Source organism: Marmota monax, unplaced genomic scaffold (assembly GCF_021218885.2).
Source record: "Marmota monax isolate L192 unplaced genomic scaffold, Marmota_monax_Labrador192_F-V1.1 WCK01_AAM20220418_F8-fsc00050, whole genome shotgun sequence".
In the NCBI taxonomy this organism is placed as follows: Eukaryota; Metazoa; Chordata; class Mammalia; order Rodentia; family Sciuridae; genus Marmota; species Marmota monax.
The window spans coordinates 2016587-2038709 of NW_026694552.1; the positions used below are offsets into that span (position 1 = coordinate 2016587).

At 30.8% G+C, this 22123-nt stretch overlaps 1 protein-coding gene across 3 annotated transcripts in view; it reads right to left on the minus strand.

Moving 5' to 3' along the window:
- Klhl4 (kelch like family member 4) overlaps positions 1 to 22123 on the minus strand; it is a 102747-nt gene that overhangs the window by 26271 nt on the left and 54353 nt on the right. For all 3 annotated transcript variants that reach the window (XM_058571600.1, XM_046420856.2, XM_046420857.2), the window contains exons 2-6: positions 19932 to 20099; positions 19407 to 19543; positions 16933 to 17129; positions 12606 to 12818; positions 10267 to 10453 (exon numbers count right to left, since the gene is read on the minus strand). In XM_058571600.1, the coding sequence (XP_058427583.1) occupies positions 10267 to 10453; positions 12606 to 12818; positions 16933 to 17129; positions 19407 to 19543; positions 19932 to 20099 (902 nt within the window). The remainder of the gene's footprint in view (positions 1 to 10266; positions 10454 to 12605; positions 12819 to 16932; positions 17130 to 19406; positions 19544 to 19931; positions 20100 to 22123) is intronic.

The following is a 22123-nucleotide window of genomic DNA, read 5'->3' on the forward strand; positions in this document are numbered from 1 at the left end:
AACAGAGATATGAAAATTACATTTTCTAATTGTCCCTTTACTGAGAGATTTGTGGAGAAAAAAATCCATCAGTTATTATGGAAAAAATTAATATCTGAAGTTTATTCTATGGCAGTTATAAGGCTATGGTATGGGGTAACATCAAGTCAAAATTTGATCATAGTACATTTTAGATATTTTGTTAAATCTGAATATTTTTGTTGGGTTACATTTTTTATTAGATTATCATTTCTGCACTAAACATATTCAGATGACACTGTTCAAACTTGAATATCTACAAACACATCTAGTTTCACTCCTGTTTCTTTCAACTAGTTTTCTCTGAATGTTTTCATATTTCCTTCTTCCAATTTTCCAAAATCTTTCTCCATATATGTATATGTACATATATTCATACATATACATACATACATATACATGAATACATTTGTAAATGTTAACTTCTTTACTTCTAACTCTTTCCATTAGTGGACTTTACAAGCTAGCCAATTTAGATTAGGACACAAAAGCTAGGCTGTATTAATTATTGATATCATGGTGATATTCATGTTGAAGTAATTAGGTAGGAAACTGTACAAAGCTACATTAATTATCTGTATACAGAAGGTTTACACTGAAAGTTGCAGACATTTGCCTTATGCCAGATTAATATTTCCAGGAATTATATTAACTGTCAAATAAGTTTATTTCTCACTTCTCTGTTACCAACATGAATGTTTATGAACCAGTAGTTTGGTATCTTGAATTCAGGAGAATTCCCTATCCCATTTGCCCATACCCACTAATGTGCCAACTAATTAAGATGTAAATTCTCTAGCTAGTTTATTATGATAGCTCCACATTTCATGGAAAAAAATCATAAATTATATTTTGGCTTTTTTGTATTTTTTCTGTGGAGATCACTCTTTTGCTGAGAATGTTACAAATACTGTTTCTCAAGGCATTTTGAAGCTCAATTTGTTAATTATAATCTTAGCAAGAATGAACAAATCCCATTAAACTTTGTAATACTGCTGGGAACACAATAATTCCTGCAGTTGTGAATATATATGAATTAATGATTTCCTTTATTTATTTTTAAAATGAACTAAAAGTGACTATAATCACATTTCCTTTATCATATGTGGTATTGTCTCTCAGAATTCATTGCTTTTAATGAATAAATCATTACTAAATAGTTTATATGTACAAAGTTTATCATTGGACCATTGTAAAATTTCAACCTTGTTCACACATAGAACTTTTCTGATTATTCTTTCAGATACATTCTAAAAGTTATTATTAATTTGTGTGGTATCTATATTTAGCAATTAATTCTGAGTTTATTGCATGAGTCAGAGAGGAAATTAAAAACAGAGGAAGTACTATATTTAATAGACATCAAAAGGTGAAAGCTGAAAATATTATATCTTTTAAAAATAACTGAAATAACACACAATAAAAACTCTAATTATAGATAATATTTTTATAGTTTTATGAAAGAATGGTAATTGACATTTTTCGATATAATATTGGTTTATATAAATATGTTACATTTTAATGTTCTTTGTTATATTTCTTTCTTTACCCCACTTTTTATTTTTCAAGAGATTCTAAGGCATATAAGAAATAGAGTGTTTTGCTATTGTTCTTACTTTTAGAATAGTGGTAGTATAAAAAGACACACACAGAATTTGAGTCAGAATTCAATTTCTAGACTTTCTCCATGTTTGTCCTTGGGTTGGCTAACTAATATTAATATGTGCAAATTAGAAGTAATAAAACTTCTTTTGCAGTATGGTTGTAAGGATTAGAAATGATGTTTGAAAATGACAATCAAGGATTGGGTACTCAAAAATTGGAACTTTAAGTATTCTTCTAGCAATCTGCAACATCCCATAGAGACATTTATAGTGTCTCCACATAGTAGGAACTCAAAGGGTCTCAAAATAATGGTCTCTACTTTCCATAACAAACTGTGGTAACAGAGACTAGGGATTATAGGCTCCCATTTTACTCATTTTATGAAATTGAGTTGATAATTAAAATGATAAATGAACTAAAAAATAATCTAAGGAATGAACTAAGAAAATACAGAAAGGGAAAAACACTGCAATAAACAGATGGAGGTTATGGAGAAGAACTAAGTAGAAATACTGAAAATGAAATATTCAATAAATCAAATTAAAAATTTTGTTTGAAACTATAGCCAAGAGATTAGACTATGTATAACACAGATTTTCAGGCATCAAATGAGGAATATAATCTTGAAACCCAGTAAACAAAAATGAAAACATGATAAGTGACTATGGCCAGAGTGTTCAAGAAAAATGAGATAGTATTAAGAAACCAAATCTTAGAATATTAGCTTAGAAAAAGATACTGAGATACAAACTAAGGGAATTTACCATACTTTCAGTGAAATAATATCAAAATATTTTTCAAAGCTTGGGAACGAAAGGGAAATCCAAATATGTGAACCCTTTAGAATCCCAAATAAATAAGATCAGAAATGATTCTCTTCATGACACATTAAAACACCTATTACACAGAAAAAGGACAACATTTTAGAATCCACAAGAGAAAAATAGCAGATCATATTTAGAGGCAAATACAAAATACTCCTCATTTTCAGTTCAGTCTCTAAAAGCCAGGAGGGATTAGAACAGTACATACCAAGTCCTGAGAGGTAATGCTTGACAACCAGGATTTCTATATCAAGCAAAGCTATCCTTCAGAATTGAAAATGAGAAAAAAACCCTCTAATATAGGCAGAAACTAAAAGAATTTTGACTACAAATTAAGTACTATTCAAAATATTCAATAAAATATTACATGTAGATATAATGAAAAACAAATGTTAGAGCCAGCAAATGGATGAATATTACAAGTATAGCCAAATAAAAGAATTAGATATTAGAAGTAAATTAAAATAGCATAATATGGTAATCATCTCTCTATAATAACACTAAATGAAAACTGGTCTCAAATCTCAAATTACAAGATATAGACTGGCAGAATGAACTAGAAAACAAGATGTACCCATGTATTGTTTACAGAAGACTCACCTTACAGGCAAAGAGAGCCATAGACTAAAGATGAAAGGATAATAAAAGATATATAATGCAAACATAGTACAAAGACAAACCAGGGTAGCTATTCTCATAACTGACAAAGCTGACTTAGAGTAAAAATTAATAATAAAAGACAGATAATTCATTATTTTAATAAATAAAACATTAATGAGTAGCTTGTATGTACAAGATAAACAAAGTTTATCATTTTACCATTTTTAAATTTCAACCTTGATCCTGCTTAGAACATTCTATTCATTGTCATCATTCTTTTATATACATTATAAAAAGTCTTTACAATATTATACTGGTGAAGGAACTATTCAGCAAGAATAATGATTGTGAATATTTCTGCCTCAAATATTAGCACACTTACTAACATAAAACAAACCCTACTCAATATATGATGACTTAGTTATCCCCAAATACAATACTACTGGGTTGTTTCAACAGACTTCTTTCACCAACAGATAGCTCATCCACATAAAAAAAATCAAGTTTCTTCAGACCTACAAAATAATATTAAATAAACAGACCTATCAGTCATTTATATAATATTTCATTCATCTCCAACAGAGGTCACCTTCTTTTCAGATACATATGGAATCTCCTCCAAAATATACCATATTTTACGACACAAAGCAAGACTTAACATATAAAAAATAGAGATAATTTTTCATATTGTGAGAAAATAATGAAATAAAATTAGAAATCAATTACAAGATAAAAAGAAATAATTTTAATATATGGAATTTGAATATTGTACTTTTGAAGGAGAAATGGTTCATAGTAGAAATCAGGAGGGAAACCAAACCAATTATTAGAAACAAGAATAGAGATAAAACATAATCTCCAGGACATTATGAAGCAGTTTTAAGAGGAAAGTTTATAATACTGAGTGTCTACATAAAAAAGAGAAAGACCTCAAAGCCCTAGAAAAGCAAGAACAAACTAATTCTGAGACCAACAGAAGACAGGATATAATTAAGAGTCAAAAGTAATGAAATTGAGAATAAAAAATACAAAGGATCAATGAAAGAAAGTATTGGTTCTTTGAAAAGATGAACAAAATTGATAAATACTTAGCCAAACTAGCCAAAAGAAAAAGAGATAACCCAATCAATAAATGTAGAAATGTAAAAGACGATATCACAAACATTTGTAAAATCAAGAGGATTATTAGGGACAATTTTGAAAATTTATACTCCAATAAAGACTGGAAAATCTAGAGGGTATTGCTAGTTACATATGTCTTACCCAAACTGAACCAGGAGGATATAGAAAACCTAAGCACACCAATATCAAGAAATGAGATTGAATCAATAATTAGAAGCCTTCCAGTTAAGAAAACTCCATAACCAGGTGGATTCTCAGCTGAGTTCTAGCAGATCTGTAAAGAAGAACTAATACCAATAACCCTCAAATTATTCCATGCAATAGAAAGGGAAGGGACACTCCCAAATTTATTCTAAGAAGTGTGTAACACACTTGATACCAAAACCATATTAAGAAATGTAAAGAAAAAAAAAACTACAGACAAATATCCCTGATGAACTTAGATATAAAAATTCTTAATAAAATATTAGCATTCCACATTAAAAAACATATTAATGGGGCTGGGGATGTAGCTCAAGCGGTAGTGTGCTTGCCTGGCATGTGCGGGGCACTGGGTTTGATTCTCAGCACCACATAAAAGTAAAATAAAGATGCTGTGTCCACCAGAAACTAAAAAATAAATATTAAAAAATTCTCTCTCTCTCTCTCTCTCTCTCTCTCTCTCTCTCTCTCAAAAAACATATTAATGATCGTACATAATAATGAGGCTCATTTCACTGAAGAGATGCATAGTTGGTCAAACATATACAAATCAATAAATGTGATTCACCACATAAATAGAATTAGACAAAAAAAAACACATGGTCTTATCAATAGATGCAGAAAAGTCAACAAAGTCCAGGACACATTCTTGCTAAAAACACTGAAGAAACTAGGAATACAAAGAACTTATCTGAACATCATAAAAACTATATACAACAAATCTAAAGCCAATGCAAACATCATATTGAATGGAGAGAAACTAAAAGAATATACTCTAAAATCAGGAAACAAGACAAAGATGTCCACTCTCATCACTTCTATTCAATATATTTCTTGAAACTTTAGAGAATTCAGGGAACAGACTGAAATAAAAGGATTACATATAGGAAAAAAAATAAGTAGAAGTATCTGTTTGCTGATTACATGATAATATATGTAGAAGACTACAAAAAACACCAGAAGATATACAGAGGCAATAAACAAATTCAGTAAAATAGAAGGATGCAAGATCAAAATAAATAAGTCAATGACTTCCCTGTACCCCAACAATGATTCTGCTGAGAGAGAAATTAGGAAAATAATTACATTCACAATAGTCTCAATACAAGAAATGCAATAGAAAGGGAAGGGACACTCCCAAATTTATTCTAAGAAGTGTATAACACACTTGATACCAAATCTAACCAAGGATGTGAAGTACCTCTACAATAAAAACTATGGAACATCAGGAAAAAGAAATTGTAGGTCTCAGAAGATGGAAATACCTCCCATATTTTTGTATAGGCAGAATTAATATTGTTAAAGTGGCAATATTACCAAAAGTGATCTATAGATTCAATGTGATTGCCATAAAAATACCAATGACATTTAGCACAGAACTAGAAGAAACAATTCTAAAATTCATTTGGAAAAATAAAAGACCCAGAATAATCAAAGCAATACTAAGCCATAAGAGTGATGCTGGAGGCATGACAATATCAAATCTCAAATTTTACTACAGAGATAAAATAACAAAAGAGCATGGTATTGGCATAAAAACAGGCATGGAGATCAGTGGAATTGAATGAAAGACATAGAAAAACTCACATATTAACAGTCATCTTAACCTTGACAAAGGTGCCAAAAACATACATTGGAGAAAAGGTAGACTTTTTAACAAATACTGCTGGAAAAACTGGCTATCTATATGTAGAATGATGAAACTAGATATTTAGACCTCACCCTGCACAAAAATCAATACAAAGTAGACCTAAGACCTAGGAATTAGACAAGAAAAAAGCAACTGCTAAAAGAAAACATAGGTCAACACTCCAACATACTGGCACAGGGACCAACTTCCTAAAGACTAAGACTCCTGGAAGTTCAAGAAATAAGACCTAGAATCAATAAGTGGAATGGCATCAAATTAAAAAGCTTCTGCACAATAAAGGAAATAAATGTGTGAAGACAGAGCCTACAGAATGGAAGAAAATCTTTGGCAGATACTATTTCATTGGGGAATTAATAACCTGGATATATAGAAATTCAAAAACTTAAAGCAAAAAAAATAACCAAATCAATAAATGTGCAAATGAACTAAATAGACACTTCTCAAAAATAAATAAATGCATGTGATCTACAAATATTTGAAAACATTTTGACATCCATGAGGGAAATACAACTAAAAATAACACTAAAATTTTACCTCACTACAGTTAGAACAGCAATCATCAAGAATAAAATAATTGCTGGTGAAGATGTGGGGGGAAAAGTACACTCATGCATTTTTGGTGGGACTGCAAATTAGTACAACCACTTTGGAAAGCAATATGGAGATTCTTCAAAAGACTAGGAATATCACTACCAAATGATCCAAGTATTGCACTCCTTGGTATTTATCCACAATAACTAGAATAAGCATTTATAATGATACATGCATAGCAATATTAATAGCAGTGTAATTCACAATAGCCAAGTCATGGAACCAGAATAGGTACCCATAAATAGATAAATGTATAAAGTGATTGTGATATATACATACAATCAATGGAGTTTTACTCAGCAATAAAGAAAAATAAATTATGTCATTTGCTGATAAAATGGGTGAATCTGGAGAGGATCATGCTAAGTGAAATAAGCCAGACTTAGAATGTCAAGAATTTAATGTTTTCTCTCATCTGCTGAAGCTAGATAGACATAAGGAAAAAAATGAGGAAGGTCATGAAAATAGAAGGGAGAACAGTGGGGTAGAGGAAAGAGATTGAAGAGGAAGGAGGACAAATGTGAAAGGGGAGTAACTATGGAGTTAAAGTGAATACATGTTATGTGCATGTATGAATACATTATAATGAATGAATTCCACTTTATGTATAACTATAATGCACCAAGTATAAAAACAACAAATAAATGGAAAAATAGTAGGGCAAGTGAATCAGTAGGAGGGAAGAGAGGTAGGAAAGGGGAAGTACTGGGGATTAAATTGGTGCAAGTTATGTTCTATGCGTTTATGAGTAGGTCAAAATACCCACAATATTATTCATGACTATAATGAACTAATTTTAAAAAGAAGCTGCTGGGCACTGGGGTGCACAACTGTAATCCCAGCGGCAGAGGAGCCTGAGAGAGAATGATCGTGAGTTCAAAGCCAGTCTCAGCAAAAGTGAGGGGCTAAGCAACTCAGTGAGACCCTGTCTCTAAATAAAATACAAAATAGGACTGAGGATGTGACTCAGTGGTCAAGTGCTCATGAGTTCAATCCCTGTTATCCTTCAAAAAAAAAAAAAAAAAAAAAAAACTAAGCCCAGCTGAAATGCTTATTGAGGAGAAAGAAAACAAAGAATGGGTAGTAGAAGAAGATCATTAAAAACACCAGCTACAAACACAAGATGAGTTACATAAATGAGCACTGTAATTTTCTTTTTTCTTCTATTATCCCTTTTTCCTGTTATAGGATCAATTGATTTTATATCACAATATTATAACATTGTTTACTTTACATTTTAATATTTAAGTCATCAATTAGACATCAAAGGATATCAAGAAAAAGAGTAAATACCACCCAATGATTCCATATTATCTTCTAGTGCATTGTTTGCAGCACATACTTGTATCATGTTAGGTGGAAGTATGACCTTGGTAATTTGGAAATTAAACATGGTTTTAGGAGATGTGTATGGGTGCCAAATTGACAGGGCCTGTTGTGATGTCTATTTTATGATTCAAATTGGCTAATCCAAAGCAACCAGATGTTTGATCAAACATTCATTCTTCCAGATACTTTTGTGAAGGTATTTTAAAAAATGAGATTAACAGAACAGTAGACTCAGTAAATATGATTACCCTAAAAAATATATGGAGGCCTCGTTCAATTAGTTGAAGACATCAATGGAAATAAAAGTTCGATCTCCCCAAGAAGAAAGAGTTTTGCCTGCATGTTGCCCTTGGACTCAAACTAACTGAAACTCTTCCTGCTAGCCTGTTTGACATACTTTGGATGTGCCAACCATCCACAATACATAACTCAATTCCACATGAACCAAATCTATTTGGTTTTGTTTCTCTGGGGAATCCTGATGATTACAGAAAGTTCCCCATATTTTTGTGTGATAAAAATTCTTAGGCTCATTCTACCCAAACCACAATTAATGAAGTTATTTTACTACCCTTATTCCTTTATCTGATATATCAGACAACTATTTTATTAGACTTCCCAAAATGTTGTATTTAATTGTATAAGTGTACTGATTTTTAATTTGTGCTCTATTTCATTAAATTTTCCTTATATAAAGTAGAGAAACTGAAAAGGAGTTATAGATACTTATAACTATTATCTAAAAACATTCATTTATATAAGAATAATGTAAGAAGAACCTGAAAAATAAGAAAAACAAACAAAAATAAACATAAAAGTTTCCATTCTCATATTAAATATGACTCCATTAATAATATCAGAAACTAAAGATAACCACATTTGAATTTTGTATTTATTACCTTTCAATTTAAATAACAAAAAACTTCTAACATGCTAATAAATTCATTCTATTCAACAAAATGCAAGAAAATACACAGTTGCCAGGCTTAAAACTTATGATAGGATCCCATTGTAATTTGGTAAATTCTGAAGCACAAACACCTGTAAAATAATCCTTTAACATTGAAAATAATTGTGTTTTCAGCCTCCTGTTTTTAAATAGATTCTGAGATTTTAACATATTCTCTGAAATATATTTGTTGAGAAATTAGTCCCCAGGGTGGTAATATGGAGAGGTAGTTGGACATCAAAAAGGAGTCAGGGCCATGAGTCACTTTCTTATGAATAGATTAATGCTGTTCTTACTTGACTGGAATAGTTACCATGATAGCACTTCATTACAAAGTTTCTGTTGTGTTTTTCTCTTCTACATGTACATGTTTTACCCTTTTACTTTTCTAACAGGTTGGGCTTCCAGTCTCCAACTAAATAAACTTTGTTTTTTAAAAATTACCTAACTTATTCCTATACATAAAACAGGAAACTAAACAACAAGGTTACAATTAATCAGAATATTTCCTGTGTACTGTTCCAATTTCCAGTTACACTTATCAGAGGAAAAAAATATGTTTCCAGTAGTATAAAACTTTTAGTTTTGTATTATTTTCTACAACGTAGCCATTCTATGTATGATTTAATAATAAATTTTATCTTTAAGTAGATTGATGGTTTTATTTTATATGCAACCAACTCAATTAAAAATATTTTTTCTATTATAGCAATATGGATTGAAAGACTGAGAAATCAAGTGTAAAGAGGCAGAACTATAGAAAACAAGTTCTACAAAGGGTTTTGGTAGATATAATGGCTTCAGGAACTGTCCCCTATAACATTTGATGAAATTCTTATAAAAAATCATTATTTTCAGTTTTGAATTCCAGCATTTCATGATTACTTATAACTAGTCTTTGAGTATCTATCTAACAAGAATTTTAGAACAGGATCTAGAAACTACTCTTTCTCTCAAAAAGTAAATCTGAAGGTCCTTGTCCTTTTCCTTTATGACCAACATCAAATAAGTGGTCCTTGAAAACATTTCATATAGCAATATGAATATTCAAATTGAAAATTCCTTGCATACATTGAAAGTGTCTATTAGGAGTTTAGTCAACATCAATGAAAGCATTATATCTCATATGAAAAGGAAAAAAATAAGTCACAGAATTACATTAAATAACTTATTTATGAAAATTTATATATATATATATGTATATATATATATATATATATATATATATATATATACATATATACATACACACATACACACACACATAAATATATACACTCATTTAACATGGCTTTAGTACCACCTTCTTGATTTGGAGAATGTTTACTATATCTTTTCTTTCTGGAATGAAGGCACTTTCTATTTCTCTCTTTTACCTTTCATAGCATCCATGCCTCCCACAGCATAAAGAGATCCCACAGTTGATTTTCTAGGCTTTGTTCTAGGGCTTTGCATCATGGGTCTTCTTTCAGGTAAGAGATGATACTTCATAGCTTCCATGAGTAACTTCTGACACTCAAGATCACCAGCAAACATGGAACTATTTTCTAGATCTGCCAGTAACTGAAAAGTAATGATGCATGGCATATAAGTGAAGAGTCCACCATTACAAAGAAAATATTTAAGTTTATATAAATTTGAAGATAACTGAAGCTAATTCAAGTGTATAATTTTTGTTATTTTTAGTTTAAGTTTCTTATTAGTAAGATATTTTTATTTTCACTTATCATGTAAATGACTAGAAGTTTCATAGTAGTATCAATGATCTATTGCAACTTTGTTCCATTTGAATTTGTACATATATCATCTGAAGGAATATAAAAAAGGACTTATAAAATTATTATTGTTACTATTATTATTTAAATAATCCATATTATAGGTACAGAACACACTCAGAGATAAGAGTACAAAAGACTACTGGTTGTATGTTTGAGCTGGAAATTTCCCTTCATGCCAATAAAATAACTTCAAACAAAATTACTTTGCTAAAAAAGTCAAACAGACTTAAAGGAATGTAAAATTAAAGACTTCTGATATATTATACCCACCAGTGCATCTTAAAATTCCATGTCTAAAATTCATCTGGTGAGATTTTAAAAATATGAATTTCTCAACATGACCCCCAAATATTGCTTAAATGGGCCTGAGAAATTGTTTCTAATAAGCACCAAGGTAATGCCATATTGCTAGGACAGGAACATATTTTTCTTCCATATTTTTATTAGTATAAAATAGATGTAAATAATCCTAGGCTTCATTGTTATATATTGGTACATGCACATAATATAACAATATAATTTGGCCAGTATCATTCCCAGTATTTCTCCTTTCACTTCCCTCCTCCCTCCTCTGGGACAATAACATTTTAAATGGTGCCGTTTAAGAGAACCTAATAAATCACTTGAGAATAACACACATAAGCATACATATATTCACATAAACATAAAATTTCTATAGTTTATGAAGTTAATCTATCAATTCTAGATTTAGAACTGTGGGTCTAAAATTACATATATATGTTAATGTTTCTTTTTTAGGTGTTACCATTGCCTTGCCCTTTGGATAAATTTGCTATAGTTAGAAGGGTGATCAATGTTATTGTATTGCACATGTATGGAGTCTTAAAAGCAAGTATGTAGTTTCATGGGATTTAATTAACAGCTAAAAGTAATATATGGAGAAACTATCAGTGGATTAACAATCTTTTTCAATATTAACATTCAGTTAACAATTTTGTTGAAAAATGGATTAATTTTAATATTTATGAAACTATCACAAGCTATCTAAGTCTAGACAAGACTCCTCTTTCTGATGTGGATGCTGTTTGAGGACTTTAACAGAACCAATAAATATGAAATGCATATGGGTAATATACTTTTATATATAGTATAAATAATATCTATTTTGATAAATTTTTAAAGAAAAAAATTGTGCTTACCATCAATGATGGAATTATGCAGTGGCACTGCACTGCAGTCTCACTAAAATGCAAATATTAAGATTCAGTAAGAGATAAGTCAACCTTAGGCCTAAATCAATGTTGTTTGCTTAGAAGCATCCTTGCTATATTCCTTCAGTTTGGCAAGCATGATGAGGATGCCATTATAATGATGCTCTAGTGCATCTGAAAATATGCTTTCAATTATAGCAGATAATTACTCATGGTGGTAGATATTATCCAGAATCAGATTCTTTTCTAGACCTTCCTGTGGGAGGCTCTTATACTTATTATAAACACCTTGCCTAGAAGGTGAGCAGTAAAAGAAAAAGTGTCAGACTAGTTATTTTCTCTGCTTGGTACAAGTGCTATTTAGCAAGAGAGGAAACTGAAACCAATTAATATAATGATGTGTAGGGATTATCTGTATTTTTATCCATGTTTCCTCTCTTTCCATATTAATATTTCTAATTAAAGGTTGAATATGACTTTCTGTGAAATAAATACTGAGTGCACTAAATTGAATATTCCCTGAATAAATAGGCAATCAAAGAATGGATTGGTGGCCTGGGATTGTGGCTAAATGGTAGAGTGCTCACCTAGCATGGGTGAGGCACTGGGTTCAATCCTCAGCACCACATAAAAATAAATAAATAAATAAATAAATAAAGGCATTATGTTCACCTACAACTAAAAAAACTAATTTAAAAAAGAATGGATTGGTGCCTAGAGGTAGTTTAGAACTCTAATATACATTACCTGGGGAAATTTCCATACCTGTGCTGGAAGTAATGGCAGTCGGATATAAGAAAGCAGGGTTGCCAGGTCTTGTTGCCTAGTCTGAACATCATGACCTACCCACTGCATTAGAGCATGGAAAATGGTTTCTTCATCAGGCACATTAATATCATCACTGCACAGAAGTTTTGAAATTTCATTAGCTGGAAGCAGGAGGAATTCTTGGTTTTTTATTACCTCAATGAAGTGTTCCTAGAAAAGAAAGGTCATCTACTGAAATTTTGTATTTTAGAATTTTCTTAAGGAAACAAGCATATCAAAGGATTTCACTTTTTAATCTTTAAAAATGTCAGATAGATATATATCCATTTATAGCAATAGGTGCTATTGCTATCTGACAGGAGTATTGGAGCCTTCTGAAACTTAGGGTCCAAGTGCTTCCACTAGGAATTATTTAATGAACACAAGGAAAGTCTTTTACTTCACAGATCACATGGGAAGAATGAAGAATATCAGAGCTGATAATACTGCTTTTTCTTCCAGCTGTTTACATGACAAAAAGAGTTTTTGACTCCAGAACTGACTGCCTAGTTGATCTTTAGTAAAAAGACCCAAAGAAAGGCTGAAAAGTTTTGAGGTGGAAGCAATCCTGAAGGTCTGGGAGAGTTAACTCTAGCTATGTATTTGAGGCAGCAACTGATTGTACTTTTTTGAGATGATAAAAGGAGATAAATGAAAAAGTCTTTCCTCTTATGGAAGAGAATGTTCTACTATTGACCAAGGGAAATGTATCCTTCTCTAATGCATCACAGTCAACAGATTCGACAATCTGAAAGGGGTTAGGAAATGTTCCTTCAGACAAGAGTAGGGCTATATTTCAATTTCTGTTATATCTCCAATGTCCCTTCTATAAATGTTTTCTCATGTATTTTAGCAAGTATCAATTTTTAAACAGCTGTTTCCATTTTTTAATCAAAATACCACCATATTTTCTAGTTTATAAACATTACATATTTTTGAAATATTTTAATCTACAATATTTTTCACAATGAAGATATGAAGTTTTGAATGCTATAAAGTATGCTTCTGAAATGGACATAAACATGTGCACCTGGTAATTTATGTTACACAGCAAACAGATATTCTGAGAGTAGAGTAAGACAGACTCTGAATAACTGGGGACTCTGGATGAATCAAATCAATCCCTCACATCTACTCGTACATTAGTCATTATAGAACTGAGTTAGCCTAATAACAAAATTATCCATACAGCATTCTCAAGGCTGATAGACCCCTAAGGAAGCTCTGATGTCATAAAGTTTCAAATTAACTCATCTATTAAAAAGAAACATTGAAAATCCTCTCACTCATAGAAAATGATGACAATAGTGTTACTAATATATCTCATTCATACAGCATTTCACACTTTAATAAAATATTTCACAAGCATTAAACCATCCAAAATATGTTCTTACGAGGAAGTGAAATTACTCTGATGAGAAAGCCAGCAATACATATTATTTGATCTATTAAGCTGCAAAATCTGGACTTAGATGTAACCCTCTAACATAACGTCTATTGCATTTTTTAAATGCTAAAACTTTTTGGTAAGTGATAAAATATTTTTATTAAAGAGTTAATAAAACATAAAACACTGTAAAACTTAGGGGTACCAATAGCCAACATTTACATAAGCTCTGAAACTATGGTAAATAATGGAAAACACTGTTTCATTCTCCTTTGTGTCTATTTTACAATGACACAAAAGGAACAAAGAAAGGAAAGAGATGCCTACTCAATGGAAAAGGTGGATTACAGTCTATTAAATTTGATTATACATTTGAGGGAGTAAAGAAAGTAGTAGAAATGGTTTACTTGGTGTTCATACTACATACAATTAGAAATTTGATTTTCTGATAGAATTTTGTATGACTTCGAGTTGCTGTCTTATAAGACTATTGAAAATTGCTGGGCAATCTGGATAAGTCTAAATAACAAATATATGTATTATTTTAAATTATCAACATATGACCCTGAAGTATTCAGTACATGTAGACAAATAATTAGTAATGCATAAAGTCTGATTTTTAAAAAATATTTTTTAGTGTTGATGGACCTTTATTTTATTCATTTATTTATATGTGGTGCTGAGAATTGAACCCAGTGACTCACACATATAAGGCAAGCACTCTACCACTGAGCCACAACCCCAGCCCTAAAGTCTGATTTTAAATTTTTGATTTTGAAATTATTTTGCTCCTTGTTTAAGGTAAATAATTTTTTCTTCTATGTACCTTCCCAAGAATCTTCTTTTGTGTCTTGTATTCACTATGAAACTCTTTTCCACATCTACATTTAAATTGCTATAAAATTTAACAAAAGAATATAGCATGCTTGCTGAATGATTCATTGGTACAGACAACTATTTACATGATTGAAATGGTTAATTTTATGTGTGAAACTTGTTTAGGTCACAGAGTTCCCAGACATTTGACCAAATATTTTTCTGGGTGTCACCCTAAGGGTATTTCTGGATGAAGCCCACCCACATTATAGAGGACAATCTGCTTATTCAATCTAGCAGTTCACCTGATTGTAATTGTATCTCTAAATTGTTTAACATTATTCTTAAATATCAAAAGTATTTGGGTTGGGGCTGGGGCTCAGTAGCAGTGCACTTGCCTGTCATGTGTGAGGCACTTATTTTGATCCTCAGCACCGCATATAAATAAATAAAAAATAAAGGTACATCAACTAAAAACAAATATTAAAAAAATTATTTGCATTATTATATGGTCTAAAATTATTTGCAGTATTACAAAAGCACTATTATAGCAAGCCCTTTACCTATTTTATTGTACTCACAATAGATACTAACATAATACTAAAGGAGGATTAAGGGAGACAACACCATTGTATTTTTATACACATCCTGCTTTAACACTCAGTTTGGGACACATAATAGGAAAAGGAAGACAAGTTCATTTTGTGTAACAAAAATAATTCATGCTGTTTATCAGAACTTATTTTGTCTGCAAGAGTAAGATACCAGGCAGGAAACTGTTAATACTTAGTTCAAGAATTTAAGTAATTTAACAGGAAGTTTTCATGTTTGGCTTTTGTGGGTAAGATTAACCTTTGAACTACATAACTGCTGTTCCTTTAGATTCTGTGGCATGTGTATTTAGGACACATGAATACAAATAGCATAATTAAATGACACATTTTAAAATGCAAATCCATTATAATGTGATTACCACACAATGGTACTGTTTAAGGAATATATTTGCAATTTCAAATATTTAGGAATGATATGGAGTGGGAAGAAGGAAGAAGAAAAATTTACAAGAAATTTTAAGAGAATGCAAATTTTAGAAATTTGAAAATTTTATGATCAGTGTAAAACTGTAGAAAATATATATATGGTCTTTACACTAAAATAATGTTACATTTACTAATCAATTTTACATGCTATTCTCTTTTTTCACTTATAAGCACATGCCTTTCATTTTTTTAAAACTTAAATAACTGGAATCATTTCTTGTTTAAAATATTCTTTTTAGGTTTCATAGAAAGATCCATCTCTTATGTCAGTCAGTACTCTCAGAGGTTAAAAAAGTTCATTTTCTTCTTTGCATCAGGATAGTATTAACATTAATGCTAAGGCTTATTTTATATTCTCTGTCCAGTTTTCCTTGCCTCTTTACAACTCATATTTCATGTGATTGTCACCTGACTAAATAAAGATCATTTCATTCTATGGAAATTTTAAATAATTACCACAAACTGATAGGGCTGGGGACAGAGCTCAGTGATAGAGCACTTGTTTAGCATTCTGACACTTTCATTTAATTCAATATAATTAATAGTAGAATTGTAGAGGGTTTTGGTTTGCTTTTCTGTGGTGCTGAGTAGAAACCCAGTGCCTAGCACATTTTAAGTAAGAGCTCTAAAAAATTGTCTGAGTTATTAATTTTGGTAATTATTAAGCTCTTTCAATTAATCTATTAATATTAGCATTTTCTTATTGAGTGATATTTATCTTTCATTATAAATCATAACATGTCAATGTTAGAACTTAAATAATTAGGCAAAAGCATCAGCGAATTAATATTTTTTTCTTAATAATATAGATCTGATTTGCAATATATGCATGCACAATTCAATTTTGGCATTATTTTCATTTTTCCAAGTTTTGAGATTTAATAAAACTTTTTGGTTCCAAAGATTAACAAAATTTAACTAGACAAATATTTTTATCTATTATGTGCAAGTCACCTGTAAATTATGTTTATATATTGCTTTTAATTTTATTCCAGTATTTACATAGTACTTGTACAAGTTATTTTGAAACAATTGACTTTACCATGGTGTACTTATGTGCCACGTTGAGGAGCTCTGTACAGCCCTGGGCATCTCCAAATGATCGAATTCCTAAGCAATTTGAAGGATGGAGCTGCTTTATGAGGAAACTGGAGCAGACTTCAACGACCTGCGTCAGTTGCAGGAGACAAGCTGCAGCCAGCAGACTTTCAATGGTATCTTCTTTTAATAGAAGGACACCTAAATTGTTTGTAAAAGTAAACAATGATTATGTTTCCTATAAAGAATGGCAAAAAATGTGCTAGTTAGTTGAATTTTCCATTTCCCTCCAAATTAAGGCTATGTTTTTTTCCTATACTATAGTTATACTCTAGGAATATGTTTTGAGCCTGATATACATAAGGGAGACTGAGTGTAAACACTAATAGGACTGAAGGGAGCCAAAGTATAATATCAAAAGGACTATGGTGAATTAACAGTGAATATTAACATTACAAAAACTACAAATTGTTTTTTTCTTAAGTCTGAATTTAAATCTTATCTCAGTCATTTATTATTAATGTATTCATAAGAACATCACCCTAAATATATTATTTTTAATGGTCAATCATACCTAAATAAAGCTGGAAAAACTGTCTACATTATGAGTTAAGGCACATTATGTCATTTTGTACAGAGATTATACCACTGACCATACACAATAATTGTCATTTGTGAGAAGATAAAGATCTTGGTAAATGAGAAGAGCCCTTTATATCCAAATTTTTGTATATGCATCTATTATTTGGTAAAGATATCTTTGCCCAAATATTATTCATGGACTTGAGTACTACAAGTGACTCAAAAGGAAGAGAATGTTGCACAGGGTCTACATATAAATAACTGCTTATATAAGTATTTGCTTTTATAAAAAATAGACTTTGTTTAAAAATATCTGTAATGATTTTTAAAAATGGGATCAGAAGTAATTTATATCATTTCCTTTATCATGATATATCTACAATTTTTAGAGCAAGCATTATTGATAATTTATTGCAAAAATTGTTATTTTTAAGATATACCCCCACTTTTAATGTTTTAGCCAAAGTGACTATTTCTTTAAGTTTTTCTTTCTAAACATAACTTAATATGTATCCAATATGACTGCACAACCATAAGAATTTTGTGACATGTTCTATATTTAATTCAGTCTGTGAAATATGTTGTAAAGTAATCTGGTCCATTTGTACATTTTCTTATGTTATTTCTTTTCTTGAAATTTGAAAAGAAAACCCAGACAATATCTCATGAGATGCAAAAAAGTATTAACTATATCTGCAAATGGTCACTCCCAATTTTGCCTATACTCTGGCAAACACTATGCATTTTCTCTTTGACTTTCCCTATTTTGGACACCTAAGACAGATGGAATAATACAATAAGTGGTCTTTTGGGTGGTATGATGTTTTCAAAGTTACATTCTTGTTGTACCATCTATCAGAATATCATTCCTTTTGTATTGCCTATTAATATACATGTTATGCACTTACAAAGTTTGATGTACAAATTCAGATTTTATAAACAGCTTGGTTGTTTCTACTTTTTCATTATTATGAATAATGCTGTTATAAACATTTGTGTGCACATTTTGGGGTGCATATATTTTCATTTCTCTTGGACATATATTTAAAAGTGAAATCTCTGAGTTGTAAGTAAAATATGTTTAATTTTTGAGAAATTTCCCTACACATATACTTTCAAATGAATGGTTACTGGTACTAAATTGATAAAGTGTGGAGATATCACCAGATACATTTAATATGCAAGTGTAATAGTTACTTTTGAAAAATATCAATATTTACAACATATTATGAATTTTGCACCTTACAACTATTTAAAATTACAAAAACTTTTAGTCATTAATGAAAAATTTAAGGGTATTTTTTTTGTTTTTCAAATTTATTTTAGGCACAATGTAAACAAAATTGTTTGAAAACAATTCTCCTGGAGAAAGCCAAGATGCACACTTGTAGCCTTTAGAAGAGTCTATGAATATATAATTACATAAAGGTAATTAAACAGTAGGAGATCCTAAAGATGAAAAAATCATTATGGAGAAAAGATCAAAATACTTTGTTGGCCCACAGAGTCATGTTTTAGAATTTGAGTAAATATGAATTTATAATCCCAAAGGAAGAGACTAATTCTCTACTATAAAATTAGAACATAATTTTATAGTAGAGAATTAGTCAAAATTTACTTCCACTTTTCTTTTGAAAACAAGAATTTGTTAACTTTATTCAAGAGGGACATCTTCTTATATTGGGGGCTAAAATAATTCTCTACTATCATGGTAAAATACTTTACTGCATGTTATTTACCTTTCGTTGTTTTCTGTTATGATTCAATACTCATAGGCTCCCTTCTTACTACCTTAGAAAGGTTACTTAACTCATCTATCCTCAGTAGATTGAAAATAATAATAATACAGTTTATATAATGCAGAATTATAATGAGTTAATTCATGTCAGAACTTACCTGTATAAGCGTATTGCACCAAGGAGTTAAGTGCGTTTGGATCTACTCCTTCCATTCTGACCTCTTCTTGTTTGGCTTCAAGCACGTCATTAGTGAACATGGCAGCAAAATAATCAGACACTGCACTGAGAACCAACCTATAAATAGTAATGTTTCATAAGAACTGAAATCAAATTGATAATCTCACCAAAAAGATGAAATTCATTCTTCAATAAGTTTGTAAATCTGGTCAGTTTGGAATTTGCATAGATCTTTCATAATTCTATAAAATGTAATGAAGTTAGAAAGGCCAGATAAGTAAACTGGTCTTCTTTCAGAGAGTTTGTGTTGTTTCCTTCAATAATCTCTCTGAACTTTGGTTCTTCTAAACATTGCATGAAGAAATGGATCATATAATGTTTTTTTTTTCAATGTGGGAAAATAAATCTATTTGTCCAGTGTTCCAATTTATGAGCAATTTGCTTATTCTCCCTCATTCATGTTGGCCCTACTGACCATATGTTCTGTCTGCATAAGTATACTTACCGATGTGCTGGAATTCTGAGGTGTCCAGCAATGAGTAGTACATCACACAGTTGTTTCTCTTTCAAGTAGTTCTCCATTTTACAGAGAGTTTGCTCCGCATGGTTTTTAGCGTGGTATTGCTCCTCAGACCTGGAGGTATTCATTTCTTCAGTATACTGTGAATACAGTCTGAAAGGTAAGAAAGAATGAAAATATAGTTTATCATAACATTTTATAAGAATTGCATTTTTTTTCTCCTAGAGAGATTCACATAGCTAGTGTGGTAAGGGCTCTCTCAGAATAAAGAGAAAGCATCTTGACACACTCAGTAGCTATGTGCATATACTCCAAAAACAAAGAGAAAGCAACATGGTATATTCAATGTGCATGTGCAACTCTGCTCTAACTCTATGGTAACACTGCCACAACTCTGTTGCAACTCTGTTATGGGGTGACACTGTCCAATTCTGTTCTAACTCTATAGTATAGAATACTTAATCAGAATGTACGTTGCCATATAGGGAAGAAAAAGCAGCTAACATGTAATGGGGGTATGTAAGGCAATCCCTGGCTGTGCATAGTGTTCAGCCTCTGGATATGAATCCACTGTGCCAGTGCTGGGATTAATAAACCAGTTTCCTATCTCTCTGTGGAGAATCCTGCAACACTAGTAGAAATTTAGGCATGTAATCTTCAGAAAACAATATTTTGGATTAAAGTAAAATTAAAATTAGCTCTATAATCTTAAATATGTTCATATGATTACTGTCTCACTCTCCATTAAAGTGAAGAGTTATGGTTAGTATTTATATTTGGAATGTAATCATAATCATGAATGCTTTACCCTAGTAAAAACTATTATATGCACAAATATAATCATGAAAATACCACTGTTCTTTGAATCTAAATGGGTATCAAATTTATGTCACAGGACACATAACCTTTAGACATTCTTCAAAATAATTAAATTTTTTTCATTCCACTTTTGTCTATGAGCTACTCATTAACCTTCAGAAATATTTCTCGAAGATTTTTTAGCCCTGAAAGTCCTTGTAACTTTCTTTACAATATGTCAATCTTATGAGAAAACTTGATGTATTTCCACTATTTATTGCTTAATATTTAGGAAAATGTGATCACTGTGGTATTTATAATAATGTAAGCTGTACTAGTGTATTTTGAATTTCACACAGTGGAGGAATCTAAATGCCTATAGAAACACACACAGTCTTATAATTGGTAGAGTTTTACAAATTTGATTGTTGAATGAACAGAATTAAATATATTGCTCATTACCTTTCTTGTTTCCAGGCATCATATTCCAACCAACAATTAGGATTAGCTTTAAATTTCCCAACTCTAACACAGCCTATGTTGTTTTACAGAAAACTGATCCACGGTGATATTACTCTCTATATATATAACTCAAATAAATGATTCCTCTCTGAATCTTCTTGACTTTAAAGAATTTTTAAGTTACAATAATGTATTAACAACCAGGGTACCGTGTGTTAAATTAAGATTGGATTAAACCAATCTCCATACTTTGATGATAAATTTTGTCCCAACAGTGGCCTCCATTCATAGAGAACTGAACCATAGCTTGCTATGCAAATAAATAGTAACCTTGAAATCAAGTGACTGAGACCTATCCAAATATAGCAGGATGGACCTTCAGGCAATCTCAGGAAAAAAAGGCAGGAAAATTATGATCAAATGAGGAATGGGCTGAACTACACCAATCAGATAACATCTCTATGCTCTTTCCTGGTTTTCTGCCTATAAATATAGCTTACCACATTGGAGGTAAGACATTCTAAATCATCTTCATATAGAATTTAATCTGTTCTACAACCTTTTTTTTCTCAAATAAACATTGCTAAATTTAACTCTTTTTCTTTAACATATGATATGGATAGCCTAATAATTTCCTATATTTTCCCATTAGAGGCAATCTTCTTTACTAATTCTAGAAAGGAAAAAATCCCTTGGAACCACTGAAAGGAAAACATTCAGGTTATATTTAACTCACATTATTTTAATATTTCCTCTGCAACTGTAATGGTTAAATTCACATTAATTTTTTCAATCAAGCATTCAGTGTTTTGTTATCTTAGTTACCATCATGTATACAGCAATTATGTGAAACTTTCTAAAGAAGAGGTATGTTTGGCAAGTTTTGGTGACGGAACAATTTTATTTTCTTATTTTTT